General features: G+C 68.6%; 1 protein-coding gene across 7 annotated transcripts; it reads left to right on the forward strand.

Annotated features, from left to right (window-relative positions):
• The first annotated feature begins 1,152 nt into the window (after positions 1–1,152).
• On the forward strand, positions 1,153–26,964 carry PRPF40B (pre-mRNA processing factor 40B). Of its 7 annotated transcripts, none has more exons than XM_073318490.1 (27): positions 1,153–1,209; positions 3,529–3,609; positions 4,401–4,544; positions 5,178–5,252; positions 5,706–5,733; positions 6,032–6,057; positions 6,298–6,375; positions 6,990–7,100; positions 7,423–7,552; positions 8,394–8,418; positions 8,882–9,046; positions 9,608–9,722; positions 9,972–10,036; positions 10,311–10,475; positions 11,327–11,435; positions 18,691–18,841; positions 19,647–19,780; positions 22,036–22,174; positions 22,902–22,993; positions 23,520–23,636; positions 23,724–23,861; positions 24,558–24,653; positions 24,974–25,054; positions 25,367–25,469; positions 25,602–25,663; positions 25,771–25,875; positions 26,349–26,964. In XM_073318490.1, exons 1-27 carry the CDS (start codon positions 1,207–1,209, stop codon positions 26,439–26,441), a joined length of 2,631 nt encoding a protein of 876 aa, XP_073174591.1. In that variant the 5' UTR covers positions 1,153–1,206; the 3' UTR covers positions 26,442–26,964. The 7 variants fall into 7 exon arrangements, with proteins under 7 accessions (XP_073174591.1, XP_073174594.1, XP_073174592.1 ...); XM_073318493.1 differs by having other exon boundaries at positions 22,060–22,174; XM_073318491.1 differs by having other exon boundaries at positions 7,423–7,543.
• The last annotated feature ends 965 nt before the right edge of the window (positions 26,965–27,929 follow it).

Genomic DNA, 27,929 nt, shown 5'->3' on the forward strand with positions numbered 1-27,929 from the left:
GCAGGAGGGAAGGATGGGAATCTGCCCAAGGACAGGCACCGGGTCAGGGCCACAACAGGGAACAGAACCCAGGAGTCCGGGCTCCCAACCCCGCCCCGCTCTAACCACCAGCCCCCGCTCCCCCCCCCAGCTGGACACAGAACCCAGGAGTCCGGGCTCCCAACCCCCACCCCCCGCTCTAACCACCAGCCCCCGCTCCCCCCCCAGCTGGGCACAGAACCCAGGAGTCCGGGCTCCCAACCCCCCCCCCCCGCTCTAACCACCAGCCCCCGCTCCCCCCCCAGCTGGGCACAGAACCCAGGAGTCCGGGCTCCCAGCTCCCCCCCCCCCCGCTCTAACCACCAGCCCCCGCTCCCCCCCCAGCTGGGCACAGAACCCAGGAGTCCGGGCTCCCAACCCCGCCCCGCTCTAACAACCAGCCCCCGCTCCCCCCCCCAGCTGGACACAGAACCCAGGAGTCCGGGCTCCCAGCCCCCCCCCCCCCCCGCTCTAACCACCAGCCCCCGCTCCCCCCCCAGCTGGGCACAGAACCCAGGAGTCCGGGCTCCCAACCCCGCCCCCCCGCTCTAACCACCAGCCCCCGCTCCCCCCCCAGCTGGGCACAGAACCCAGGAGTCCGGGCTCCCAACCCCCACCCCCCGCTCTAACCACCAGCCCCCGCTCCCCCCCCAGCTGGGCACAGAACCCAGGAGTCCGGGCTCCCAGCCCCCCCCCCGCTCTAACCACCAGCCCCCGCTCCCCCCCCAGCTGGGCACAGAACCCAGGAGTCCGGGCTCCCAGCTCCCCCCCCCCGCTCTAACCACCAGCCCCCGCTCCCCCCCCAGCTGGACACAGAACCCAGGAGTCCGGGCTCCCAACCCCGCCCCGCTCTAACCACCAGCCCCCGCTCCCCCCCCAGCTGGGCACAGAACCCAGGAGTCCGGGCTCCCAGCCCCCCCCCCCCGCTCTAACCACCAGCCCCCGCTCCCCCCCCAGCTGGGCACAGAACCCAGGAGTCCGGGCTCCCAACCCCCACCCCCCGCTCTAACCACCAGCCCCCGCTCCCCCCCCAGCTGGACACAGAACCCAGGAGTCCGGGCCGGGGGCGCGCAGGCCGGCCCGGCAGCGAAGGGGTGCCGCCGTGGCCCCGCCCCCCGCCCGGCCCGCCAATGGCAGCGCCGCTTACTGCCGGGTGGGCGCGCGGGCCCAGCTGACAGCGGCTCCGGCATGGTAACGTCCCGCTTTGTGCCCCGGCCCCCCCGCCCCCCGGGAACGACCCCCCCGCCCGGCCCGAGCCCCCCCCGCGGGAACTGCCCCGCCCCCAGCACTGCCCCCCCCGCCCGGCCCGAGCCCCCCCCCCGGGAACTGCCCCGCCCCCAGCACTGCCCCCCCCGCCCGGCCCGAGCCCCCCCCGGGAACTGCCCCGCCCCCAGCACTGCCCCTCCGCCCGGCCCGAGCCCCCCCCCGGGAACTGCCCCGCCCCCAGCACTGCCCCCCCCGCCCGGCCCGAGCCCCCCCCGGGAACTGCCCCGCCCCCAGCACTGCCCCCCCGCCCGGCCCGAGCCCCCCCCCGGGAACTGCCCCGCCCCCAGCACTGCCCCCCCCGGCCGGCCCGAGCCCCCCCCCGGGAACTGCCCCGCCCCCAGCACTGCCCCCCCCGGCCGGCCCGAGCCCCCCCCCGGGAACTGCCCCGCCCCCCAGCACTGCCCCCCCCGCCCGGCCCGAGCCCCCCCCGGGAACTGCCCCGCCCCCAGCACTGCCCCCCCGCCCGGCCCGAGCCCCCCCCCGGGGGGAACTGCCCCGCCCCCAGCACTGCCCCCCCCGCCCGGCCCGAGCCCCCCCCCGGGGGGAACTGCCCCGCCCCCAGCACTGCCCCCCCCCGCGGGAACTGCCCCGCCCCCAGCACTGCCCCCCCCCCGCGGGAATTGTCCCGCCCCGAGCCCTCCCCGCCCCCAGCACTGACCCCCACGCCCGGCCCCAGCCCCGGGAAATGCCCCCCCCACCTGAGCCCCCCCCCGGTACTGCCCCCCCCCCGCATGGGCTCAGCTCCTCTCCAGCACAGCCACCCCCCCACGCACAGGCTGAGCCCTCCCGGGGCTGGCAGCTGGGGGGTGCCCCGGGACTGGGGCTTCTCCCTGCGCAGGAGCAGTGGGCCCCACACGCTGCCCCTGGGTCTGTGCCTGCCGGGCTGGGGGGCGGGGAGGTAAAAGGGGGGGCAGGGTTATCCCCCTGCCTTGATACAGAGCCCCCCGCCCCCTCCCCCACCCAGCCAGTGACCCCTGGCGGGGGCATATGTGCTGCAGGGGCTGGCAGCACGGGGCCGTGCCCGGCGCTGGGCAAAGGGCAGCCAATGTCCTCCAAATGAATCATGGACAGCCAGCCCCACCCGCCAGGCCCCGCCCCACTGGGCCTCAGCCTGCCCTGGGGTCCCCCGCCCCACTGGGCCTCAGCCTGCCCCGGGGTCCCCCGCCAGGCCCCATCCAGCAGCCCTCAGCCTGGCCCCAGGCTCCCCCACCCATGCCCAGAAGGAGCAGCCCACTCATCCGTGGGCCTCTCCAGTGGGGCAGCCCACAGCAGGTGGGTGAGCAGCCATTTGTGGCCAAGGGGAGAGGGGTCATGATATGACACCTGCCCAGTGAGAGCTGAGACACCCAACTCGTTACACACAGGGTCCGTCAGCACTGCTACTGGCCTGGATCATCCTCAGCCCAGGGAGCCGCGGACCGGGCTCTGCATTCTGCTGGGGAGCGCGGTGTTCTGAAAATAAAGATTGATCCGTCCCCATATGCACCCTCCATCCATCTATCCCATACACACCTTCTGTCCATCTATTCCATACGCAGCCTCTATCCATCCCCATACGCACCCTCTATCCAGCCATCTACCTATCCCCATACGCTTCTTCCCTCCATCCATCCAGCCATCCATCCCCATACACACTATCCATCTAACCCATACACACCCTGCATCCATCCATCCCCGTACACATACTCCATCAATCCATCTACTAATCCCCATACACACCCCCTGTCCATCCGTCCATCCATCCATCCCCATACACACTGTCTATTCCATATGCACCCTCTATCCATCCATCCCCATTTGCACCCTCTATGCATCTATCCCCATACACATTATCTACCCATCTATCACATATGCACCCTCCATCCATCCCCATAGGCACCCTCCATCCATCCCCTATGCAACCTTTATCCATCTATCCATCCCCATACTCATCTCCTGTCTGTCTATCCATCCATCCCCATACACAGCCTCTGTCAATCCATCTCAGGGAAGATGCAGCTTCTCTTTAGTCTGTGCTTCCCTGTCCTTTGCTTCACTTGTTTTCTGGTGTCTATTTTAGTTAAAATAAGATACGATTTCGTGTCTGCATGAGGACCCCCTATGTAAGATACTGCACAGCACTCCAGGCAGGGCTGGGCATGGAACCCAGGAGTCCTGACTCCCAGCCTCTCCTGCTCTCAGCACAAGACCATCCTTCCTTACCAGCTGTTTCCTGCATTTACTGTTCTCTCTTGCTGTTGACAGTCGGCTCAGGACTCCAGCAGCGGCCCTGCAGGGCAGCCGGCCCCGTATCCCACTGCCCCCCCGATGATGCCTCCACCCTTTGTGAGTTACCTGTGCCTGGCGCCGCTTAGTCGCCAAACCAGCATGACCCACCCGTCCCAGAGCGCAGCGCAAAGGGGGAAGGAATGGCTGGCCTGGCCGGGTGGGATGACTGTGCAAAGTGCAGTACGCTGGCTGCGTGCGTGTGTGAGCGTGTGCACGTGTATGTGTACACATGTGCGCACGTGTGTGTGTTGGTGTGTGTGCGTGTGCATGACCACGTGGGTGGGGGTGGGGCGCATGCGGGTATGGGGGTGCACACGTGTGTGTGTTTGCGTGTGTGTGCGCGTGTGCACGAACACGTGGGTGGGGGTGGGGCGCATGAGGGTATGGGGTGCACACGTGTGTGTGTTTGCGTGTGTGTGTGCGTGTGCACGAACACGTGGGTGGGGGTGGGGCGCATGCGGGTATGGGGGTGCACACGTGTGTGTGTTTGCGTGTGTGTGTGCGTGTGCACGAACACGTGGGTGGGGGTGGGGCGCATGCGGGTATGGGGGTGCACACGTGTGTGAGCGTGCGTGCGTGCACACACTCGTTGCTCTGCGTTAGCTCAGACGGGGCAGCTCGTGCTGCCTTCGCGGGCGAGGGGAGCTGCCGGGGTGCGAAGCCCCCGCGCGGACGTGCTGCGGTGGTGACACGGAGGCACCCTGAGTGAGCTGTGCCAGTGGCTGCTGTGGGGGCCGCGCAGAGTGTGGGGGGGTCCCTGGCTGGCCAGGGCCAGTCCCTTCAGCAGGGGGCTGCCCTGGGGCCGGGCTGAGCAGCAACATGCAGCCTGTGTCTCTTCTTGTTCCTAGATGCCTCCTCCTGGAATCCCCCCTCCTTTCCCCCCCCTGGGACTCCCTCCTATCGGGCAGAGACCGCCAGCGATGCCTCCCATGCCCCCCGGCATGATGCCACCTCTGCTCCCCCCCATGGCAGGGCCCCCACCCATAGGACAGGTAAAGGCACTCCCTTCGTCTCTCTGTCTGAGCCCAGGGCCCCCCTGGAGCCTCCGCTCCAGGTGGAATGTCAGTGCAGGACCATGGCATCGCACACGTGGGACTCATCGTCTGGGAAGCAGGGGCCAGTTGGTTGCGGGGAGAGGGGATTGGGAGCCAGGACTCCTAGGTCTGGGAGGGAAATGGGGTCTGCTGGGGTAGAGCGGGGGAGGCTGGGAGCCAGGACTCCTGGGTTCTATCCCAGCACTGGTCTCATGGGCCTACGGCTGCAGGTCAGTCCCTCTCCCAGGCTGGGGGAAGTGGGGAAAGTGGCTGAGCAGTGTAACTCGGGGGAGGGGGCCGGGCTCTGGCGAGGGCTGGCTGGGCCAGGGGCTCTCTGCAGCCAAAAGTTTCCTGTTAAACCTCGATGATAAAGATGTTGGGAAAAGCCCCATGTGGATGTAGGTTCTGTGGCCCCATGTCCCTGTGGCCCTGATCCTGTGATCGGAGCCACGCTGCCGGTGTTCCATTGACACTGGTGGGGATCACAGGGTGGGGTTCTGAGCCAGAGGGTCCGGCCATTTCCCCAGCTCCATTGGCCCCGTGCCTGCCGGCTGATGTGCCAGGCTGCCATGCCACTTTTCTGTCCCCTAGATGCCACCCATGGTGCCTCCCATGATGCCAGGGATGCTGATGCCGGGGGTGCCAGCTGGTCCTGTTCCTGGAGTGGTGAGCATCCCTGGAACCTTCCCCTTTTCCAGCCAGCCATGCCCAGGCTCTCCAGACAGGCCCAGCGGCAGAGGCTGCCCAGGCTGACTTGAGGGTGGAACGTAGAGGGGTCTCAATGCCCGGGTCCTGCCCCTCTCCACGGGGGCCCCACTGCCAATACTTGTTTCCAGAAAAGAGCTCAGCATTAAAATGAAATGCCACCCTCGGGTGAGGGCGGGGGGGCCAGGACTCCTGGGTTCTTTTTCTAGTTCTGCTACTGACTTGCTCACTGCAGCATTGGATCACTCAGTGGCTGGCCTCATGACTCAGTTTCCCCGTCGCAGGCGGGGCTGGCTCTGAGCTCCCTGGGGTCGTTTGCAGAGGGATTCAGGGGGCCCTGGGTGGGGGAGTCTGGTGATGGGTTGGGTCCGAGCCGCAGCCCCCAGGCTCACGGCCCCATTTCTCTTTTGGCAGGCGGCTCCTGGGACAGACCCAATTGGCGGTGAGTCCCAGGGTCCATCGCAGGGGGGTGGTCCATGGGGGAGCTGATGGCCGGTCCATCCTAGCAGGGGAGGGGGGAGCTGTCTGGAGGCTCAGGGAGGAGGGTGAAATATTTCTGCATCCCAGGGGAGCACCTGGGAGTCATGCCCGATCCTGAGGGGGGCCTGATCCTGTGCATAATGCAGGGTGCCCAGCCCTGCTAGTCTCTCTTAGGGATCTGTAACCCCCACTCTGACAGCAGCACCTGACAGCCCCCCCACCCCCAACCATCCCAGTAACATACAGTTCTTGTTTTCCAGCTACTCCGGCCCAGCCAGCTCCTACGGTGAGTAGCCTCCCCCGCATCAATGCTCAGCCAAGCTGCCGTACAGGCTCCCCCCATCCCTAAGGAGCATTCATACCAGCCTCTTAACCCCCGTGAATAGCAGGGGGCTGCGGGTCGGGATTCAGGGGCACCGGCAGAGCTGGGGGGAGCTCAGGGCTGGGCTAGCAGGGGGCTGTGGTCAGGATTGAGGGGCACTCGCAGAGCTCCGGAGTTGATTCTTGTCACTCTTGTGCCCATTAGCTCCCGAATCCCATGGTGCCCCCCGTCCAGCAGAGCCTGATGGGCAGCGGCTCCCCCGCGCAGGATGTCCCCCGCAAGGTACTGTGTCCCGTCCCTTCCCGGTGGCTCTGGGGGGGTCGCTGGCCAGTGACACGGCCCTCGTGGCTGGGGTGTGTGTCAAAAGCGGCAGAAGCACCCTAACAGTGGGGGCCCTGGCCTCCTGCCCTCCTCCCCCCCGTTCCGGTGCCCCTGGTGTGTGTGCTCCCAGCCAGATCCCAGTTTAACCCCTGCGGGAGGAACTGGAGACAACAGCCAGGAAAAGCCAAACAAGCCCCGTCCATCTACCAAGGGCCTGATCCTGCCACCAGGGGGCGCCACACCCCACTGCGCGCCGCAGGTCGCGGCGTGTCGCCCCCCGCCCCTTGCTCCAGTGGGGTGAGTTACCCCAGCATTTCCACCACCCCGGAGCGTGGCTCGGCAGGCCCAATCCTGACCCGACTGGCGTCATCTGGAGTTTTGCTGCTGGTTGCGGTGGGAGCAGGATCAGGCCCAGTGCTGTACAGGGAGGAGGCCGGGGCAGGGGCCCTGGTGGGCTGCACGGCCCTGGGGGGCAGGGTCCCTGCTGAGCTGTGTGGCCTTGGGAGGGCAGCTGGGAGGAGGACTGGGGGTCGGGGCTGGTTGGACCTGACCCTGCTCTTGCTTGTGGTGCCCAGAAGCCCCCATGGAGTGAGCACAGGGCCCCTGATGGGCGCATTTACTACTACAACCACAACTCCAAGCAGTCCACCTGGGAGAAGCCAGACGCGCTGAAGTCCAAAGCAGAGGTGAGTTCCTTCAGAGCCCTTCACCCAGCCCTGAGATGCAGCCACCTCTGGGGTGGGGCGCAGCAGCTGAGTGACAGCTGCACAGCAGTGCTAGAGAGCAGCTGGAAATGTGCGTGTGTGGCCAGGAGTAGATTAGGGGGACAGAATATAACATGAGGATTTAGACCTCAGCTCTTGTGAGCCAGTGGCCTGCTCCCCTCCCCGGGCTGGCATAGAACCCAGGAGTCCTGCATCCATTAGAACCACTGGTCAGTTTCCTCCCCATAGCCCTCCATTGGCATCGGCCCTGTGGCTCAAGGTGCCCTGCTCTCTCCCTCCGCAGCTGCTGCTGTCCCAGTGTCCCTGGAGGGAGTACAAGTCGGACACGGGCAAGTCTTACTACTACAACTCCCAGAGCAAGGAGTCGCGCTGGACCAAGCCCCGGGACCTGGACGAGCTGGAGGGTAAAGGGGGTAGGAGCCCAGGGAGCTGGGGACCAGGGCAACCACACCCTTGGGAGCATAGGCAGACTCCCCCGTGCCCCAGGCTGATGCTCCTGTCTGGGCTGCAGGGTAATCCCCATGTGGGCCGGGCTGGGGGTGCAGCCAGTGCCCCCTGGGTCTCTGTGCCCCAGCCTGTGAGTGGTCCCAGACCCCCCAGTGATCATCCCTGCCACGAGGGCAGGCGTCTGCGCCTGGGCTTCCGGGCTCCAGCCCTCCCGCGCCTCCCCTGAGCTCTGCCCAGGAGTCCCATCTCACTAGACTCCTGCTCTGAGATCTTGGGGACCCGTTCAGAACAGGGGGTTGTTAGCTAGCAGGGCATAGCCCCCGTGTCCTGGGTGTGGCACGGGGAGGCAGAGGAGAAGCTGAAGTTGAGGCTGGCCAGTGCCAGGCTCCACCAGCTGGCTGCTGTGGATCTGCCATTCTCACTCTGCTCCTGTCTCTTGGTCCTGGGGGAGCCTGTGTCTCGGAGCCCAGCGCTTGGCCCAGCCTCCGGCACCTCTCAGGCACTCGCCCTGCTGAGCCGCCACGGCCCTGCCAAGCTTCTGGCATTAGGCTCAGCCCCTGGGGCTCCCGGTGCCTGGACAGATCCTGTGTCAAGGCAGGTTGGTTGCAACTAATCCTTAGCTGGCCAGTCGGACCAGCCACGTGCCCCAGACCTCAGGCCTGCTTTGTCCCGGGAGCAGCTTTAACTCTCTGCACCCGCCGGGCACAGAGGCAGAGCTCCTCACAGTGACACGTCCCCATGTTGGCCACCGGGCGCCACCCACCGGGCACCGAGTAACGGCCGGGCTCTTTGTTTCCCTCCTTGCAGCGCTCATCGAGGAGGAGGAGGCTGGGTGAGTGGCTGGCGTCTGCCCCTGGGGCTTGGACCCATTAGCTCTGACCCAGGGCGGTAAGAGCAGGGCGCCGGCACCCCCGGGGGCCAGAGGGGGCCAGGGCCCTCAGGAACGGGGACCCTTGGGGGCAAGAGCCCTCAGGAACACCCCCTAGGGGCCAGAGGAGCAGGGCCCTCAGGAACGGGGGCTGGGGGTGCACTCAGAAACGGGGCCCGCTAGGGCCAGAGAGGGGGGTACCCTCCAGAAGGCCATGGGTTTTGAGGGCAGGTACCTCCCTTGCTGGGGTGATGTGGGGAGGGCAGAGCAGAGACCACACCCCTGGCATGGAGCCTACAGGGGCCACCCTGCCCCTCATGGGTGTTGGGCCCCACTGAGCCATGAGCCCAGGGGACTGGCCCTCAGGACCCTGCGTGGGCCTCTGTGTCTCGCTAGACCCAGGCTCCGGCCTTCTCTGCTCTTCCAGGAAGCATCAGGAGACGCCGTCAGGCGCCTCTAGCCCCAGCCTGTCCTCAGCCGCCACCACGGACACGGAGGCCCCGGGTGGAGAGGAGCAGGAGACGTCTGTGCTGGGGAGTGTGGCCGAAGGCCCAGAGGAAGTGGCCCTGCAGCAGGAGGAAGTGACCAGCAGGTGACGGCGACCTAGGCTGGGGGGCTACAAGCAGGGACCCCCCCCACATATCGGGGGCGTTTGCTCTCCTCGGACACTGCGCACAGGAGCCAGTTGGCACCAGCAGGGCTGGTACCCGTGCGCAGGCCCACCTGAGCGCCGGGCACGCCCAGCTCGCCGGGGATACCCTGGGCAGGAGCTGGGCCCCGTGGTGTCAGGCCCTGCTCCTGAGTGTGGAACGGAGACAACAGACGCAGGCTGGGAGAGATGATCCTGTCGGGGAGCGACGGGGCCCCCGGGCCTTCCCCCGGGATCCCCCCGTCGGGGAGCGACGGGGCCCCTGGCCCTTCCCCTGAGGGCAATTCTGCCCAGATCCACACCCCCCCACCAGGACCCTGTTTCTCTATCCTGACCTCATGCCCCATAGCCCTCCCTCCTCCACCCCCTGAGTGTTGCTGAGCCAAGCGGGATGCCCCCCTCCAGCCCTGCCTGTGCCCCTCTTCCACTCTGCCTGTGGCTCCCTGGTGTATGGCCCCCGGTGTTTCATGCCGTGACCCCAGTGTGTTTGTGTCCCCGGCACAGTGGTGACCCCGGCCGGCGGGAGGAGGAGGACGGGGGGGCCAGGGAGAGGTGCGCCTGCAGCTGGAGCACTAAGGATGAGGCCAAGCTGGCCTTTAAGGAGCTGCTGAAGGACAAGGTACCAGAGCAGGGAGCCAGGGCGGGGGGCTGGCCAGGGCAGGGGGCCTGTTTGTGGGGGGCTGGGGCTGGACAGGGCCAGGGGCCTGTTTGTGGGGGGCTGGGGCTGGCCAGGAGGCTGGGGCTGGCCAGGGCCAGGGGCCTGTTTGCGGGGGGCGGGGGCTGGGGCTGGCGCTGGCCAGGGCCGGGGGCCTGTTTGCAGGGGCTGGGGCTGGCACGGTCCCAGCTGAGTCCCAGCGTTTGGTGTCAGGGCGTCCCCTCCAACACGTCGTGGGAGCTGGCCATGAAGATGATTGTGGACGATCCACGGTACAGGTAGGAACCAGCCCCACCACCGGCACCTCCCCCCTTCCACGCTGGGTGCTTAGAGAAATGCAGTCCCCTGCAGGGAGTACCCGCCCCAGCCAGCGCTCCCACCCCGCTCCCCACAGCGCCCCCTGGGAGAGGCCGGGACTGTAGTACCCAGGAGCCCCCTCCCCAGCCAGCGCCCACTCCCCACAGCACCCCCGTTTCTGCCCTCGATGCTGGCCCCTCCACAGCAGCCAGTGAGGGCCTCTAACCCAGCCCAGCCCGTCCGGTGTGTGCCCAGTGCCCTGCCCAAGCTGAGCGAGAAGAAGCAGGCGTTCAATGCCTACAAGGCCCAGCGGGAGAAGGAGGAGAAGGAGGAGGCTCGGCTGAGGGCCAAGGAGGCCAAGGAGGAGCTGCAGCGTTTCCTGGAGCAGCACGAGCGGATGAGCTCCATTACCCGCTACAGGTGTGGGCGGGCGCCGGGGGGGAGAGGGGCCGGGCAGGGCGGCTGGGCGGCTGGGCGGGGAGAACGGCCTGTTGAGGGGGACCCCTGTGTTTATGGGACCTGGCCTTGGGATGCTGGATGGAGGATCCCAGAGCAGGTGGAAGGTTAGGGCAGCACGCACACAGACAGCTATTAATATTCACAATCCAACCAACCCCTGTGTGCCTCCCCTCGCCAAGCCAGGGAAAGAACCCAGGAGTCCTGGTTCCCAGCCCCCCTGCTCTAACCCACGAGACCCCACTCCCCTCGTGCTGCCGGGGAGAGAATCCAGGAGTCCTGGCGCCCCTTGCTTTAGCCACAGACCACCCTTCCCTGGCAGTTGACATGTGCGAGTCCGCTGTGGGCTGTTCTGCAGGGTCTGTGGCTAGCACGCGGGCAGGGAGGAAGGGAGTGGGGCTGAGAGCAGGTTCTGGGGTCCCCAGTTAGAAGGCATGGGGGAGGTGAGTGTCACTGGCTGGGGGGGCCCAGCAGGGCTGGGCTCTCGCCAGGGAAGCTGTTCCGGAGATGACTGAGGGAAGCAATCTTCGGGGTGGTGGGGAAGCCCTGGGGCATCTCCCCAGCCCAGAAGGGCAGTTTCAAAGCAGCTGGAGGAGCCCCTGCTAACGTCAGAAATCACCAACTGCGTCAGTCCTTCCAGGCGTCTCCGTCGCCTCTGCCTGAAGCCGCAGGAGCTGGGCCACGCCCTGTCCCGCTGGTTGCGCTCTGGCTCTGTCCCCATGGGGAGAAGCGTTTCACTGCGTGTCCTCACCGGGCCTGGGTGCGCAGTGAGAGCCAGGCCCAGTAACTACCCACCCTGGCCGTTCCCTTCCCAGGAAAGCTGAGCAGATGTTCGGGGAGCAGGAGGTTTGGGCTGTGGTCCCCGAGCGCGACCGCAAGGAGATCTACGATGACGTGCTCTTCTTCCTGGCCAAGAAGGAGAAGGTAACGGCGGGTCCCAGCTATGGCACAGAGCAGTGATGGGCCGATGTGACCCTGCCTGGCGTCAGCGCAGAGCACTCGGCTGTCACGCTCCAGAACGGTGACGGGCCGGTGTGACCCTGCCTGGCGTCGGCATGGAGCCCACGCTGTCCCAGGCCGGTGTCAAGGCCGGTGTGACCCTGCCTGGCGTCAGTGCAGAGCACTCGGCTGTCACGCTCCAGAACGGTGACAGGCCGGTGTGACCCTGCCCGGTGTCAGCACAGAGCACTCGGCTGTCACACTCCAGAACGGTGACGGGCCGGTGTGACCCTGCCTGGCGTCGGCATGGAGCCCACGCTGTCCCAGGCCGGTGTCAAGGCCGGTGTGACCCTGCCCGGTGTCAGCGCAGAGCACTCGGCTGTCACACTCCAGAACGGTGACGGGCCGGTGTGACCCTGCCTGGCGTCGGCACAGAGCACTCGGCTGTCACACTCCAGAATGGTGACGGGCCGGTGTGACCCTGCCTGGCGTCGGCATGGAGCCCACGCTGTCCCAGGCCGGTGTCAAGGCCGGTGTGACCCTGCCTGGCGTCAGCGCAGAGCACTGGGCTGTCATGCTCCAGAACGGTGACAGGCCGGTGTGACCCTGCCTGGTGTCGGCATGGAGCCCACGCTGTCCCAGGCCGGTGTCAAGGCCGGTGTGACCCTGCCTGGCGTCAGTGCAGAGCACTCGGCTGTCACACTCCAGAACGGTGACGGGCCGGTGTGACCCTGCCTGGCGTCGGCACAGAGCACTCGGCTGTCACACTCCAGAACGGTGACGGGCCGGTGTGACCCTGCCTGGCGTCGGCACAGAGCACTCGGCTGTCACACTCCAGAACGGTGACAGGCCGGTGTGACCCTGCCCGGCGTCAGCACAGAGCACTCGGCTGTCACGCTCCAGAACGGTGACGGGCCGGTGTGACCCTGCCTGGCGTCGGCATGGAGCCCACGCTGTCCCAGGCCGGTGTCAGGGCCGGTGTGACCCTGCCTGGTGTCAGTGCAGAGCACTCGGCTGTCACGCTCCAGAACGGTGACAGGCCAGTTTGACCCTGCCTGGCGTCGGCATGGAGCCCAGGCTGTCCCAGGCCGGTGTCAGGCCCGGTGTGACCCTGCCTGGTGTCGGCATGGAGCCCAGGCTGTCCCAGGCCAGTGTCAGGGCCGTTGTGACCCTGCCTGGCGTCATTGCAGAGCACTTGGCTGTCATGCTCCAGAACAGTGACAGGCCGGTGTTACCCTGCCTGGCGTTGGCACGGAGCCCACGCTGTCCCAAGCCGGTGACAGGCCGGTGTGACCCTGTCTGGTGTCGGCATGGAGCCCAGGCTGTCCCAGGCCGGTGTCAGGGCCGGTGTGACCCCTGCCTGGCGTCAGCACAGAGACCAGACTGTCCCATAACAGTGTCGGGGCCCATGTGACCCTGCCTGGCATTGGTGCTGCGCGCCCGGCCATCACGCTCCATCCTGATTAAAAACGAATGCTGAACAAAACCCATGTGGCACATACTGATTGGCGTCTAATCTGGCTTGCGACTCGATCCCCGGGCACCAGTGTAAACGGAATCCTCATCATCCCCCCACGAGCCAAGCCATTTGCAGTGGCTTTGTCAGCCATCTGACAAAGAGTGTATAAAATCTATACAGGAAACGTTCACAGCTGACGGCCGAGTGGGCGGAGAAGGACATAGTGATTCAACTGAGTAATTGGCTGCGTTGTAACCTGGGCATGTCCAGTGGTTTGGCACAGCCAAAGGTCACATCTCTAGGAGCCGGGAGGGAGGACAGGGCACTGCCTCCTGGCAAGCCGTGACTCCCAAAGGGACAGGGTCCGTGTGGGCAGCGGCTGAGCAGGAGCATGCTGTGGCTGAGAGGGCGAAGCGATGGGTGGATGTCTGAGCAAGAAGACGAAGGGAGATGGTGTCACCTCTCTATGCAGCACTGGTGAGACTGGATACTGTGTCCGCGCCTCCCAGCGAGGGCTGACAAATGGGGAAGGGCTCAGAGAAGAGTCACAAGAAGAGATGTGGAAAACTTGCCTGACAGTGAGAGAGCCAAGACCCTCAGTCAGCTTAGTGTATCCCAGAGACGGCTAAGCAGCGACTTGCTCTCTGTAGGAACGTACGTGGGGAGCTGTCTGAGAGCTCTGGGCTCCTTCGAAGGCAGAACGAGACCCAGGGGCTGGGGCAGACTAGAAACAGGGAACAATTTTTTGACAGGCTGGGGGATTAACCATTGAACAACTCACCCAGGCGTGGGGAGTCACTCGGGAGTCTGTAAATGGGATGTTGTGGCTCAGCCCCTAGCTCTGGGCTGGATGAGGGGTCCTAGGGCGTGATTCTCTGGCCCGGCTTATGCAGCTGGCCAGCGTTTCTCAGTCTCTTCAGGTCAAGAACCCCTTATTCCACGTCAAAACGTTCCCCACCCCCTACATTTACTGTGGAGCTGCTGGGGCTCAGCCTGTGCGATGGATGGGGGGGGCGGGTCCTGCTTCGAAGGGGACAGCGCACTGGAGGGGGAGTGAGATTTCCTTTGCTTTCGGCTGTAATCGCATTTTCAGCACCTTGTGGCCCCCCAGGGCCGGCCTGCCGCGGGCCTGCATGATGAGAGCAGTGCTGCTGGCTGACCCAGCCCGGCTCAGGGGGAGCGTCGCCCACTGGGGGAGGGGGCCATGGCCACCGGCGCTATTGGCTTGCACTGCTGTAGCTGCTGCTGCGGGGGAGGCCGGTGGGGCCGTTGTAGCGGGCGGGAGGCCGGCCGTGCGGGGCCCTTGCAGCGGGCGGGCGGGAGGCTGGCCAGCCATGCGGGGCCCTTGCAGCGGGCGGGCGGGAGGCCGTGCGGGGCCCTTGCAGCGGGCGGGCGGGCGGGAGGGAGGCCAGCCATGTGAGGCCCTTGCAGCGGGCGGGCGGGCGGGAGGCCGTGCGGGGCCCTTGCAGCGGGCGGGCGGGCGGGAGGGAGGCCAGCCGTGCGGGGCCCTTGCAGCGGGCGGGCGGGAGGGAGGGAGGCCGGCCGTGCGGGGCCCTTGCAGCGGGCGGGCGGGAGGGAGGCCGGCCGTGCGGGGCCCTTGCATCAGGAGGGAGGCCGGCCGTGCGGGGCCCTTGCAGCGGGCGGGCGGGCGGGCGGGAGGGAGGCCAGCCATGTGAGGCCCTTGCAGCGGGCGGGCGGGAGGGAAGCCAGCCGTGCGGGGCCCTTGCAGCGGGAGGGAGGGAGGCCGGCCGTGCGGGGCCCTTGCAGCGGGCGGGCGGGAGGGAGGCAGGCCGTGCGGGGCCCTTGCATCAGGAGGGAGGCCGGCCGTGCGGGGCCCTTGCAGCGGGCGGGCGGGAGGCCGTGCGGGGCCCTTGCAGCGGGCGGGCGGCCGGGCGGGAGGCCGTGCGGGGCCCTTGCAGCGGGCGGGTGGGCGGGAGGCCGGCCGTGCGGGGCCCTTGCAGCGGGCGGGAGGGAGGCCGGCCGGCCGTGCGGGGCCCTTGCAGCGGGCGGGCGGCAGGGAGGCCGGCCGTGCGGGGCCCTTGCAGCGGGCGGGAGGCCGGCCATGCGGGGCCCTTGCAGCGGGAGAGAGGCCGGCCATGCGGGGGCCCTTGCAGCGGGCGGGCGGGAGTCCGTGCGGGGCCCTTGCAGTGGGCGAACGGGAGGCCATGCGGGGCCCTTGCAGCGGCCGGGAGGGAGGCTGGCCAGCCATGCGGGGCCCTTGCAGCGGGCGAGTGGGAGGGAGGCCGGCCAGCCGTGCGGGGCCCTTGCAGCGGGCGGGCGGGCGGGAGGGAGGCCGGCCGGCCGTGCGGGGCCCTTGCAGCGGGCGGGCGGGAGGGAGGCCGGCCAGCCGTGCGGGGCCCTTGCAGCGGGCGGGCGGGAGGGAGGCCGGCCGGCCGTGCGGGGCCCTTGCAGCGGGCGGGTGGCCGGCCGTGCGGGGCCCTTGCAGCGGGAGGGAGGCCGGCTGTGCGGGGCCGTTGTAGCAGGCGGGAGGCCGGCCGTGCGGGGCCCTTGCAGCGGGCGGGAGGCCGGCCGTGCGGGGCCCTTGCAGCGGGCGGGCGGGAGGCCGGCCATGCGGGGCCCTTGCAGCGGGCGGGCGGGCGGGCGGGAGGCCGGCCGTGCGGGGCCCTTGCAGCGGGCGAGCGGGAGGGAGGCCGGCCGTGCGGGGCCCTTGCAGCGGGCGGGCGGCAGGGAGGCTGGCCGTGCGGGGCCCTTGCAGCGGGCGGGAGGCTGGCCGTGCGGGGCCCTTGCAGCGGGCGGGAGGCTGGCCGTGCGGGGCCCTTGCAGCGGGCGGGAGGCCGGCCAAGCGGTGCCCTTGCAGCGGGCGGGCGGGAGGGAGGCCGGCCGTGCGGGGCCCTTGCAGCGGGCGGACGGGAGGCCGTGCGGGGCCCTTGCAGCGGGCGGGCGGGTGGGAGGGAGGCCAGCCATGTGAGTCCCTTGCAGCGGGCGGGCGGGCGGGAGGCCGGCCATGCGGGGCCCTTGCAGCGGGAGAGAGGCCAGCCGTGCGGGGCCCTTGCAGCGGGCGGGCGGGAGTCCGTGCGGGGCCCTTGCAGTGGGCGAACGGGAGGCCGTGCGGGGCCCTTGCAGCGGCCGGGAGGGAGGCTGGCCAGCCATGCGGGGCCCTTGCAGTGGGCGAGTGGGAGGGAGGCTGGCCGGCCGTGCGGGGCCCTTGCAGCGGGCGGGTGGCCGGCCGTGCGGGGCCCTTGCAGCGGGAGGGAGGCCGGCTGTGCGGGGCCGTTGTAGCAGGCGGGAGGCCGGCCGTGCGGGGCCCTTGCAGCGGGCGGGCGGGAGGCCGGCCGTGCGGGGCCCTTGCAGCGGGCGGGCGGGAGGCCGGCCATGCGGGGCCCTTGCAGCGGGCGGGCGGGCGGGAGGCCGGCCGTGCGGGGCCCTTGCAGCGGGCGAGCGGGAGGGAGGCCGGCCGTGCGGGGCCCTTGCAGCGGGCGGGCGGCAGGGAGGCCGGCCGTGCGGGGCCCTTGCAGCGGGAGGGAGGCTGGCCGTGCGGGGCCCTTGCAGCGGGCGGACGGGAGGCCGTGCGGGGCCCTTGCAGCGGGCGGGCGGGTGGGAGGGAGGCCAGCCATGTGAGTCCCTTGCAGCGGGCGGGCGGGAGGGAGGCCGGCCGTGCGGGGCCCTTGCAGCGGGCGGGCGGGAGGCCGTGCGGGGCCCTTGCAGCGGGCGGGCAGGCGGGAGGGAGGCCAGCCATGTGAGGCCCTTGCAGCGGGCGGGCGGGAGGGAGGCCGGCCGTGCGGGGCCCTTGCATCAGGAGGGAGGCCGGCCGTGCGGGGCCCTTGCAGCGGGCGGACGGGAGGCCGTGTGGGGCCCTTGCAGCGGGCGGGCGGGCGGGAGGCCGTGCGGGGCCCTTGCAGCGGGCGGGCGGGAGGCCGGCCGTGCGGGGCCCTTGCAGCGGGCGGGAGGGAGGCCGGCCGGCCGTGCGGGGCCCTTGCAGCGGGCGGGCGGCAGGGAGGCCGGCCGTGCGGGGCCCTTGCAGCGGGCGGGCGGGAGGCCGTGCGGTGCCCTTGCAGCGGGCGGGCGGGAGGCCGGCCATGCGGTGCCCTTGCAGCGGGCGGGCGGGAGGCCGGCCGTGCGAGGCCCTTGCAGCGGGAGGGAGGGAGGCCGGCCGTGCGAGGCCCTTGCAGCGGGCGGGTGGGAGGCCGTGCGGGGCCCTTGCAGCGGGCGGGCGGGAGGCTGTGCGGGGCCCTTGCAGCATGCGGGTGGGAGGCCGGCCGTGCGAGGCCCTTGCAGCGGGTGGGCGGGCGGGAGGCCGTGCGGGGCCCTTGCAGCGGGCGGGCGGGCGGGAGGCCGGCCGTGCGAGGCCCTTGCAGCGGGTGGGCGTGCGGGAGGCCGTGCGGGGCCCTTGCAGCGGGCGGGAGGGAGGGAGGCCGGCCATGCGGTGCCCTTGCAGCGGGCGGGAGGCCGGCCGTGCGGGGCCCTTGCAACAGGAGGGAGGCGGGCCGGGCTGGGCCCTTGCAGCGGGCGGGAGGCCGGCCGTGCGAGGCCCTTGCAGCGGGCTGGCGGGAGGGAGGCCGTGCGGGGCCGTTGTAGCAGGCGGGAGGCCGGCCGTGCGGGGCCCTTGCAGCAGGCGGGCGGGCGGGAGGCCGGCCTTGCGGGGCCCTTGCAGCGGGCAGGAGGCCGGCCATGCGGGGCCCTTGCAGGGGGAGGGAGGCCGGCCGTGCGGGGCCCTTGCAGCGGGCGGGAGGCCGGCCATGCGGGGCCCTTGCAGCGGGCGGGCGGGAGGCCGTGCGGGGCCGTTGTAGCAGGCGGGAGGGAGGCCGGCCATGCGGTGCCCTTGCAGCGGGCGGGAGGCTGGCTGTGCGGTGCCCTTGCAGCGGGCGGGAGGCCGGCCGTGCGGGGCCCTTGCAGTGGGCGGGAGGCCGGCCGTGCGGGGCCCTTGCAGCGGGTGGGCGGGCAGGAGGCCGGCCATGCAGGGCCCTTGCAGCGGGCGGGAGGCCGGCCGTGCGGGGCCCTTGCAACGGGAGGGAGGCGGGCCGGGCGGGGCCCTTGCAGCGGGCGGGAGGCCGGCCGTGCGAGGCCCTTGCAGCGGGCGGGCGGGAGGCCGTGCGGGGCAGTTGTAGCAGGAGGGAGGCCGGCCGTGCGGGGCCCTTGCAGCAGGCGGGTGGGCGGGAGGCCGGCCTTGCGGGGCCCTTGCAGCGGGCGGGAGGCCGGCCATGCGGGGCCCTTGCAGCGGGAGGGAGGCCTGCCGTGCGGGGCCCTTGCAGCGGGAGGGAGGCCTGCCGTGCGGGGCCCTTGCAGCGGGCGGGAGGCCGGCCGTGCGGGGCCCTTGCAGCGGGCAGGCGGGAGGCCGTGCGGGGCCGTTGTAGCAGGCGGGAGGGAGGCCGTGCGGGGCCCTTGCAGCGGGCAGGCGGGAGACCGTGTGGGGCCCTTGCAGCGGGCGGGCGGGCGGGAGGCCGTGCGGGGCCCTTGCAGCAGGCGGGCGGGCGGGAGGCCGTGCGGGGCCCTTGCAGCGGGCGGGCGGGAGGCCGGGCGGGCCCCTTGCAGCGGGCGGGCGGGCGGGAGGCTGGCCGTGCGGGGCCCTTGCAGCGGGCGGGCGGGAGGCCGTGCAGGGCCCTTGCAGCGGGCGGGTGGGAGGCCGTGCGGGGCCCTTGCAGCGGGCGGGTGGGAGGCCGTGCGGGGCCCTTGCAGCGGGTGGGTGGGAGGCCGGGCGGGGCCCTTGCAGCGGGCGGGCGGGAGGCCGGGCGGGGCCCTTGCAGCGGGCGGGCGGGAGGCCGCGTGTCCCAGGCTGGGTCCCTGCGACGGGGGCGTCTGACGCGGCCCGTCTCCTCCGCGCAGGAACACGCCAAGCAGCTGCGGAAGCGGAACATCCAGGCCCTGAAGAACATCCTGGACAGCATGAGCAACGTCAGCTTCCAGACCACCTGGTCCGAGGCCCAGCAGTACCTGATGGACAACCCCACCTTCGCCGAGGACCAGGACCTGCAGAGTGAGGGCAGCCCCATGCCTCCCCCACCCCAAGATAAATGGTACAGGCCAGCCACACCCTTTCTCCCAGGAAGGTGCCTTCTGGTTGCACTTATCTCTCTAGGCTCAGGGGCCCCTTTCAATAGATGTTTTCGAAGGACCCGTCCTGTCTCCCCAAGATGGTACATTCCAAGGGGATTGAGAGTCAAGACTTCTGGTCCCCATTGTCTAACCATTACACCATCTGCCCCCCTCTCAGCAACACTGATAGAACCCAGGAGTCCTGGTGCCCAGCCTCCTCCGCCCTTTGCTTTAACCCACCAGACCTCACTGCCCACCCAGAGCCTGGGTAGAACTCAGGTGTCCTGGGTCTCTCCTACTCTAACCCCCTGGACCCCCTCCGCTTCCAAAGCCAGCAGTATAACCCAGGAGTCCTGGTGCCCAGCCTTCCCGCTCTAACCCACCAGACTTCATTGCCCACCCAGAGCTGGGGTAGACCCCAGGAGTCTTGGCCACCAGACCTGCCTGTTGTAACTCAGTGGGCCCCTCTCCCTCTTGGGCCAGGGGTAGAACCCAGGAATCCTGGCCCCAGCACCCCACCCTAACCCACTGGGTCCCCCTCCCCTTCCAGAGCCAGGGGTAGAACCAGAGGCCTTGCTCCCAGCCCCTGCTCTGTAACCATGGGACATCCCTCTAGACGAGGGACAAAGGGTTGTTATTGTATCCCACCAACTCCCCCTCCATGGTCCCATGCTAGCCCAGCTCCTTCCTGCCCTACCCGACCTGGTGCCATCTCTCCCCGCTCAACCCCCCTGCGCCTCTTGCAGACATGGACAAGGAGGATGCACTGATCTGCTTCGAGGAGCACATCCGCACGCTGGAGAAGGAGGAGGAGGAGGAAAAGGAGAAGACAAGGCTGCGTGAGAGACGCCAGCACCGCAAGAACAGAGAAGCCTTCCAGGTATCTGTGCCCTGAGGTCTGGAAGAGGTGGGGATGCCCTAGCGGTGGGTGAGGGCTCTGGGCCTGGGCTCAGCAGAGCAAGGCGGCCTGTAGGTGTAGCTGGAAGCTGCCTGCCACTTTGGGGGACATCAAGGACTCAGCAGAAGCACGGATGGCCTGGCAGGGGGACAGGGTGCTGGGCTGGGAGGAGGGTGTATCTGGAGAGAGCTCGGTGTCTGGTCACTATTAGCCGAACCCCTTCCATGTCCAGAGCAGGACAGGTCATTGCACATCAGCAGGGTTTAAAGAGCTCGGTGGTTGACCCCTGGTTACTGGAATGCTTCCTCCTGTTCCAGCAGTTCTGGTTTGGGCAGCGTCTCCCCTTCCCGTCCTCCTTCCCCGCCACCTGGCTCTGTCTGCGAGGGCCATGGGCTCAGGAGCCTGGACAGGAGAGCAGAATGCGACTGTTCTGTGCTGCAGGGAGCCAGGGCGCCTGGGTTCTGTTCCTGGCTCCACCCCAGGCTGGGTGGGTTGCTCAGGGCTCAGTGCTGAAGCTTGGAAGTCAGAGGGAGTTTGGGACTGTGGCTGCAGCTGGAGGCGGATCAGTCCCTTCCCCTTCCTGTGCCCGAGTGAACAACATTGACCCAGCTCCCGGGGCACTAAGGGAAGGTCTAAGGGGCCCTTAGAGCTTGTTCCCCAGGTGGCCGCCAGGGGGCGCCCTGCAGTGCGCAGAGCACCTGGCCGCCTGCGTGCGGGCAGCAGGGTCAGAGCAGGGGCCCAGGGAGGGGCTCCAGGAGCTTTGTAGCCCAGACCCGTCTACCCTTCAGGTCTGTACGTACAGCGTAGTACGACCTAGCTGCATGGCTCAGGGCAGTGGAAAATGCCTGCCCTGAGAGACTTAGTAAGGCCGACTGACCCCCTGGGGCAGGCAGTGCTAGGCCAGCTGGAGAACTCGTCCCTCGACCTAGTTACCGCCTCGCGAGGGGGCAGATTTACGATGGCGCCAGCCCCCTCTGCCCTGGCTGTGGCAAGTGTCTGCACGGCAGCACGACAGAGGCCCGGCTGCAGCGCTTGGAGCCCACCCAGCACCTCGCCCGAGGTCCCCAAGGCAGCCGGAGACAGAGCAGGACTAGAACCCAGGTCTCCTGAGTCCCAGCCTCCCTCTCTACTCCTGTCCTCGTTCGCCACATTCCTTCCGTGACCCAGCCCTGCTGCCCACAGATAACCATCCGCCAGGAACCCCCTGCCGCGGGCAGCTAAAATCCCCCTTCGGGCAGAGCGACCTTCTCTGCAGGAGAGCGTCTGGGAGGATCCAGCTGGTACCCCAGCCTGGGCGCCCTGGACTGGCCATCCAGGGAGTGGCCAGCAGGGGGCAGCAGCTACTTAAGACCCTTTCCTAAGGCAAAGCCACCCAGCTTGTCACCAGCTGATGCTGCGGTTGGCTCTGCGTTTGGGCCACGATCACGGGTGACGGCGTGGCTGGGCCGTGGCCCGGTGCTCGTTCTCTCTCCATGGCGGGGCAGACGGGCCATGGCCCGGTGCTCGTTCTCTCTCCATGGCGGGGCAGACGGGCCGTGGCCCGGTGTTCGTTCTCTCTCCATGGCCTGGCTCTCCACAGAGAGAACTGGAATTGGAAGAGGTTCCGAAAAGGGCAGCAAAAATGATTAGAGGTATGAATAGGGCTGCCATATGAGGAGAGATTAATAAGACTGCGACTTTTCAGCTTGGAAAAGAGACAACTAAGTGGGGATATGCTAGAGGTCTATAAAACCATGACTAGCGGGGAGTAAAGTGGTATTTACTCCTACTCATTACACGAGAACTGGGGGTAACCATATGACATTAATAGGCAGCAGGTTTAAAACGAACCAAAGGAAGTATCTCTTCACAAAACGCAGTCAACAGGGTTCTAAAAAGACCTAGATAAGTTCATGGAGGCTAGGTCCATCAATGGCTATTAGCCAGGCTGGGCAGGGATGGTGGCCTCCGTCTGCCAGAGCTGGGAATGGGCGACGGGGATGGATCACTTGGTGATTCCCTGTTCTGTTCATTCCCTCGGGGGCCCCTGGCACTGGCCGCTGTCTGCACACAGGAGACTGGGCTAGATGGACCTTGGGTCTGACCCACTCTGACAGTCCTGATGTTCTGTTTCACAGTGCAGAGGGGTCGTGTGATCCATGCCGCTCCCCCTGCTGTTTGGAGGGGCCACGGGGGGCGGGGCTCAGGTGTGCTCGGGGGAGGGGCTGATCTCCAAGTTCTCTCTCGCTCTATCGTAGAATAACAGGCTGCTTCTTGCCCAGGCCTTTCTGGATGAGCTGCATGACAAGGGGCAGCTGCACTCCATGTCCACCTGGATGGAGCTGTACCCGGCGCTCAGTGCCGACACCCGCTTTGCCAACATGCTGGGCCAGCCTGGTAAGGAGCGGTGTGGCCGCGGGGGGCGGGGGGCGAGGGACCATGGGGGAGAGCCGGAGCCTGGCCCGGAGCCCCGGGGGGCGCGTGTTAAAGGACCAGCCGCGACTGCAGCAGGAGCCCAAAAGAGGTGGAGCTCCTGCTCCCGGGTAGAGCCGGGGGGGCCCAGTGGGGTGGGTTCCTGGGGGATGGGTAGCGTTGCCCCTCCCCCCCATGACAGCCGGGAAAGCGCAGAGCAGAGAAGGGACTCGCCCGAGGGGCAGAGGCTGTGATGCCGAAGCAGAGCTGAGGGGTCTGAGCACCAGGCGTCCCTGGGTTCCAATCCCCGCCCGGCCGGGTCCCCTTCCTGCACGGCCCTGCTGGGGCTTAGTGAGCTGCCCGGGCCTCATTTGACAGTGTTCAGTGAGGCCACATCAAGTGCTTAGTGAGGGGACTGGAGAATAGACTAGCTGTAAGAGGGGGGGCTGGGAGCCAGGACTCCTGGGTTCTGTGCCCTGCTCTGGGAGGGGAGTCGTGTCTAGTGGTTAGAGCAGGGGCTGGGAACCAGGAGTCCTGGGTTCTGTTGCCCACTCGTGATGTGACTGCCCTGTGCAATGACCTGCCTGCTGAGGCGGGATGTTAATTAAGGAGCATAGTGTGCTGGGGGCTTCTCTGGAGCCCGGCAGCCCCCCCATCCTGGTGCCATGCTGGGTGTCCTGGCAGGGCCTGTAATGCCGCCCCCTCTGCTCAGGCTCCACCCCCCTGGACTTGTTTAAATTCTACGTGGAGGATCTCAAGGCTCGTTTCCATGACGAGAAGAAGATCATCAAGGACATCTTAAAGGTGAGGGCATGCAGCTGCCTCTGCCCGTGGGGTGTGGGGTCCTGTCTGACCAGCTTCCCCAGCCCCTGATTGTCCTGCTGTGTGGAGGGGGCCTTGGACTGGCACGGCCCCTCTGCCCGGCCTCACGTGCCCAGCCTGCCAGGCTCCTGTCCTCTCTGCAGGTGCGTTACACCTTGCGGCTGAAGTGTGAAGCCAGTGCCCCCAGCCATAGGTTGGGGAGAGCTAACCCAGGCATCCGGGCCACAGTCCAGCTCTGCTCATTTCATCGTCTCTCTAAAACTCCCATGCTTTGCAGAGGATGTGGACCTGTTCTTTGCATCCCGTCCTAAACAGCTGCCATGCCCCACCCCAGAGATGGCTGCATTTCAGGGCTAGGGAGAAGCAAACTCTATGTACCACACTGTATGTGCAGGGGGACGGGGACTCCCCCTGTTCTGTTCTGGGCACAGCCCTGTTCTGGGCACAGCCACTGCTGGCCCTGGGGACGGGGATGGGACATGGGTGACCCCTGCCTCTGTCCTGGCAGGACCGCGGCTTCGGCGTGGAGGTGAACACGACCTTCGAGGACTTCGCCCACGTGATCAGCTTTGACAAGAGGGCGGCCACGCTGGACGCAGGCAACATCAAGCTCACCTTTAACAGCGTATGTGGGGCGGGGCAGGGCGGGGTGGGGCTGAGCTGGGCCTGGCCCCCACCCTGTGGCGTTAACCCCTTGGTGTCTGCCCCACAGCTGCTGGAGAAGGCTGAGGCGCGGGAGCGGGAGCGGGAGAAGGAAGAAGTGCGCAAGCTGCGCCGCCGGGAAGCAGCCTTCAAGAGCATGCTGAAGCAGGCGGCCCCGCCCCTGGAGCCCGGCTCCTCCTGGGACGAGGTATGGGGGGACCCGATCCCCTCCATTGCCTGGACCCCGGGCAACATCACTCGCCAGGCCAGCCCTTCACCCCGGCGTCGCCCCCTGGCTCCAGCCCCTCACCCCGGCCTCATTCGCCAGGCCGGCCCCTCACCCCGGCCTCATTCGCCAGGCCGGCCCCTCACCCCGGCGTCATTCGCCAGGCCAGCCCCTCACCCCGGCCTCATTCGCCAGGCCGGCCCCTCAGCCCGGCGTCATTCGCCAGGCCGGCCCCTCACCCCGGCGTCACTCCCTGGCTCTAGCCCCTCCTCACCCCGGCATCACCCCCCCAGGCAGAGCCCCTCACCCTGCTGTCACCCCCCCAGGCTGTCCTGCAGGGCAGTGCTGGTGTGAGCTGTCCCCATCTACTGTGCATGGCTCCTCCTCCCCCCCCAGTGGACACAGGGAGCTTCGTGCCAATTCTTTGGCTCCATGGCTGAGGTTAGAGATTGAAGGAGTCACCAAAGAGCCCGGTGACAGCCTGGAGCCCCCGCCATGCTGTGTGGTCTGGCCCCCAGGGCAGGGGGTGGCCGTGCCTTGAGGCTGTGCCGTGGGCAGGGGGGTGGCCGTGCCGTGCCGTGGGGCAGGGGTGGCCGTGCCATGGGGCAGGGGGTGGCCGTGCCGTGTGCTTTGCCACAGGGGAGGGCCGGGCTGTCCCCCAGCTCCCTGTCTCGGCAGGTGCGGGAGCGCTTCGTCAGTGACCTGGCCTTCGAGCAGATCACGCTGGAGTCGGAGCGGATCCGGCTCTTCAGGGAGTTCCTCCAGGTGGTGGAGGTGAGGAGGGGGCAGGGCCTGGCCCCAGCTGGGTGCGAGGCCACAGGGCCATGCTCTGGCTGGCAAAAGGGTCCGGGGCCGTGTGGAGGAGGTGGGGCTGTGGCCCGGGACAGGGGGAGGGGCTCTGGGGCCCTGTGTGGAGGGGGTGGGGCTGTGCCCCAGGGGGCTCTGGGTCCCATGTGGAAGGGATGGCAGCTCTTGGGCTACCCGCTGTCTCCTTTCCACCTCGCTGTGCCCTGAGTGACCCCTGCCCCATGGGGCCATGCCGGGCGGGGCCTGTGGGGCTGGGAGCTGACAGGCTGTGGGTCTGTGCCCCACAGAACGAGTGCCAGCACTACCATGCCAAGGCCAAGAAACACACCAAGAGAGTCAGGAAGCACCATCGGAAGCGCTCGCAGTCGGTGAGACCTGGGGCCAGGACGGCGGGGCCGGGCAGCTGGAAGCAGGGCAAGGCCTGGGCTTGTGTGTGCTGGGGTCACCCAGAGCCAGCCCTGAGGGAGAGGGAGGGGTGCCAGGGCTGCAGCCCAGATATCCCCACGGAGGAGCTGGGCCTGGAGCCCTGAGAGGTGCGGATGCCCATTGGTGCTGGTGGATGGGTGGGGGAGAGCAGGGGATTTAGGGCCTGGGGGGGCCCTGGGGCCCTGCTCAGAGGGGTTGGTTGGGGTGAGGGGGGCCAGCCTGGGTCATGTTAACCCCCCTCCCCTCCCCACCAGGGCTCAGAGTCGGAGCTGGAGCCCCATCACCAGCGGGCCCAGAAGAGGAAGAAGCGGAATCACTCGGAGTCCGGCTCGGAGCTCTCCTCCTCCCCTGACTCAGGTGGGAGCTGGGGCTGCCCTGGGCAGGGGGAGGGACTGGGCCCGTGCCCTGCCCCATGGCACCCGGGCACGGCTGGGCCCCGCGCTCTGGTGCCCCTTGGCAGCGCCTGCCTGACGCCCCCTCTGCCCACAGATCTCAGCTCCCGCAAGTCCAGAAAGCAGAAGAAGAAAAGCAAGAAGAAGAGGCACAAATCGGTGAGTGCAGCGCAGGCGGGGAGGGCGCTGGTGGAATCCCCCTGCCCCCCACGGCCCAGCCAGTCTCCGCTTCGCCCCCCACCCTGAGCCCCTGCCCTGTGTTACAGAACAGCCCCCAGAGCGAGAGCGAGCGAGGGAAGGAGAAAGGCGGGAAGGGGAAGGAGCCGGAGGGGCGACGGCGCTCCCCCCAACGCAGCTTCAAGAGGGAGAAGGTAAGTGGGGGGCAGGGGAGGTGGAAGTGCTGGCTTTGGGGGCAGGGGACAGCATCAGATGACGTGTCGGGGTAAGAGGGTCTAGAGGCAGATGGGGGCCAGGATGGCGGCTGCAGGGCAGGTAGGGGTCAGGGACGCCGCCTGTGGGGCAGGTAGGGGTCAGGGACGCCGGCTGTGGGGCAGGCAGGGGGGCAGGATGCCGGCTGTGGGGCAGGTTGTGGGGCAGGCAGGGGGCAGGGACGCCAGCTGTGGGGCAGGTAGGGGGGCAGGGACGCCGGCTGTGGGGCAGGCAGGGACGGGACGCCGGCTGTGGGGCAGGCAGGGGGGCAGGGACGCCGGCTGTGGGGCAGGTTGTGGGGCAGGCAGGGATGGGACGCCGGCTGTGGGGCAGGCAGGGGGGGCAGGGACGCCGGCTGCGGGGCAGGTTGCGGGGCAGGCAGGCTGCCCCCTGATCTCTCCCCGCCCCCACGCAGAGCGTCTGGGACACGTCGGACAGCGAGCCGAGCGAGGGCGAGCTGGAGAAGCGGCGTCGGACGCTGCTGCAGCAGCTGGACAACGATCCGTAGCCAGGTCTGCGGGACTCGCTGTGCTGGGGCCCCTGGGGCCCCCGCCGCCCCCTGCCCAGCCTGGGCCGAGGCTCTGGACAGCTTGGGGCGGGCGAGGGGCTGCCGCTCTTCCCCAGGACTGGGGGCGTCTGAGAGAGCGGGGGGGGCCCCCGCTGCGCCCAGGACTCCTTCCCCCCGTCCCTGTGGATCCCTCCGCGCCCGAGGACCCGGCGCTGCCGTGACCCCCTCCGCTTGGCCAGCCCCTCGGCGCTCAGAGGACCGGCCCGGGACAGCTGCGCTTTGGAGGGCGGGGCCCTGGGCTGCAGAGGGTGAAGGCGGCTCGGAGCTGGCTCTCGCGCCTCGGCCGGGGTTCCATGGATGCCCCTGGCGCCAAGGATGGTGGGCGCCCGGGACTCCCACGGGGGCGCGTGCTGCTGTGTGGCCGGGACCCCTGGGCCGGCAGCCGGGTTCAGTGGTGTTGCTGGGGGGCGTAGCCCCTTTGGGCCGCTCGTACTCTGGGAATTAAAGGGTTTTTTAAATAATATTTATAAACGTGGCTTGGCCGCGGCCGTCTCCTGGTGCATTGTGCTTGGCCAGCCCGGCGTGGCCCAGCCCCTGAGGAGCTGACGGGGGTGGGCTCTGTCATGTGCCGGGGAACGGGCTGCAGCTCCCTGCCCTCGTGCCCCAGGGCCTCATCACAAGGTGCTGCACCCTCTCTGCTCTGTCAGCCCCTGGCACCAGCTTGCCCCATTGCGGAGCTCCCTGGGGTTGGGGGTTGACACGGAGCCTCCCCCAGCGGAGAGCAGCTGGCAGGCTCAGCCTGTCGGTGCTGGGGTTGGCATGCAGGTGCCCACAGGATCGCTGTGAGCCCAGAGCTGTAGGGGCTGCCTGCTGGGCCCCAGGCCGTCGGGAGCCCAAGGAGCTGGGAAATGAGGCCCACGCTGGGAGATCAAACCTCCTTGCAGGGAGCAGACACCCGAGAGGAGGCAGGAGGCAGGCTCCAGTGGGCTACAGCCCTGGGGCTTGTGCCAGCCCCCCGTGGGGCCCACACCGAGCGCAGAGGAGAGCACTTGGTACAGAAAACCCCAAACACGCCCTTTCTCTTGCCCCAAACAGAGAGGGCAGCTGGGCCACAGCAGCAATGGATGCCCTCCCAGCTAGCCTTGGCTGCCCCTGCGTGTGCACAAGGGCTTGGCTCGTGGGGTGAGTCACGGCTCGGCCTTGGGCCCCACCTGTGCACTGGGGGGACCAGCCTGCCCTGCCTCCCTCATGGCTGGTTTCGCCCATGAGTGTGGGGGAGCCGGGCCAGTCCTGGCGGCTGCAGCACCCGGCCTCCCAGCTGCACCCCCACACGGCGCGAGGGGAGGGTGGGGGTGCTGGGGAAGCTTCCCCAGCATCAATGCAGGCTGAGCGCATCTAGGTATAACCCGCATGGGCCCCAAGCCTGGGGCCGGGCTCAGCCCTGGTTGGCCAGGCCGGGCGGATCCGTGGTCTCTCCAGGCGTTAGGA

Source organism: Lepidochelys kempii, chromosome 20, assembly GCF_965140285.1.
Source record: "Lepidochelys kempii isolate rLepKem1 chromosome 20, rLepKem1.hap1, whole genome shotgun sequence".
NCBI lineage: Eukaryota > Metazoa > Chordata > Testudines > Cheloniidae > Lepidochelys > Lepidochelys kempii.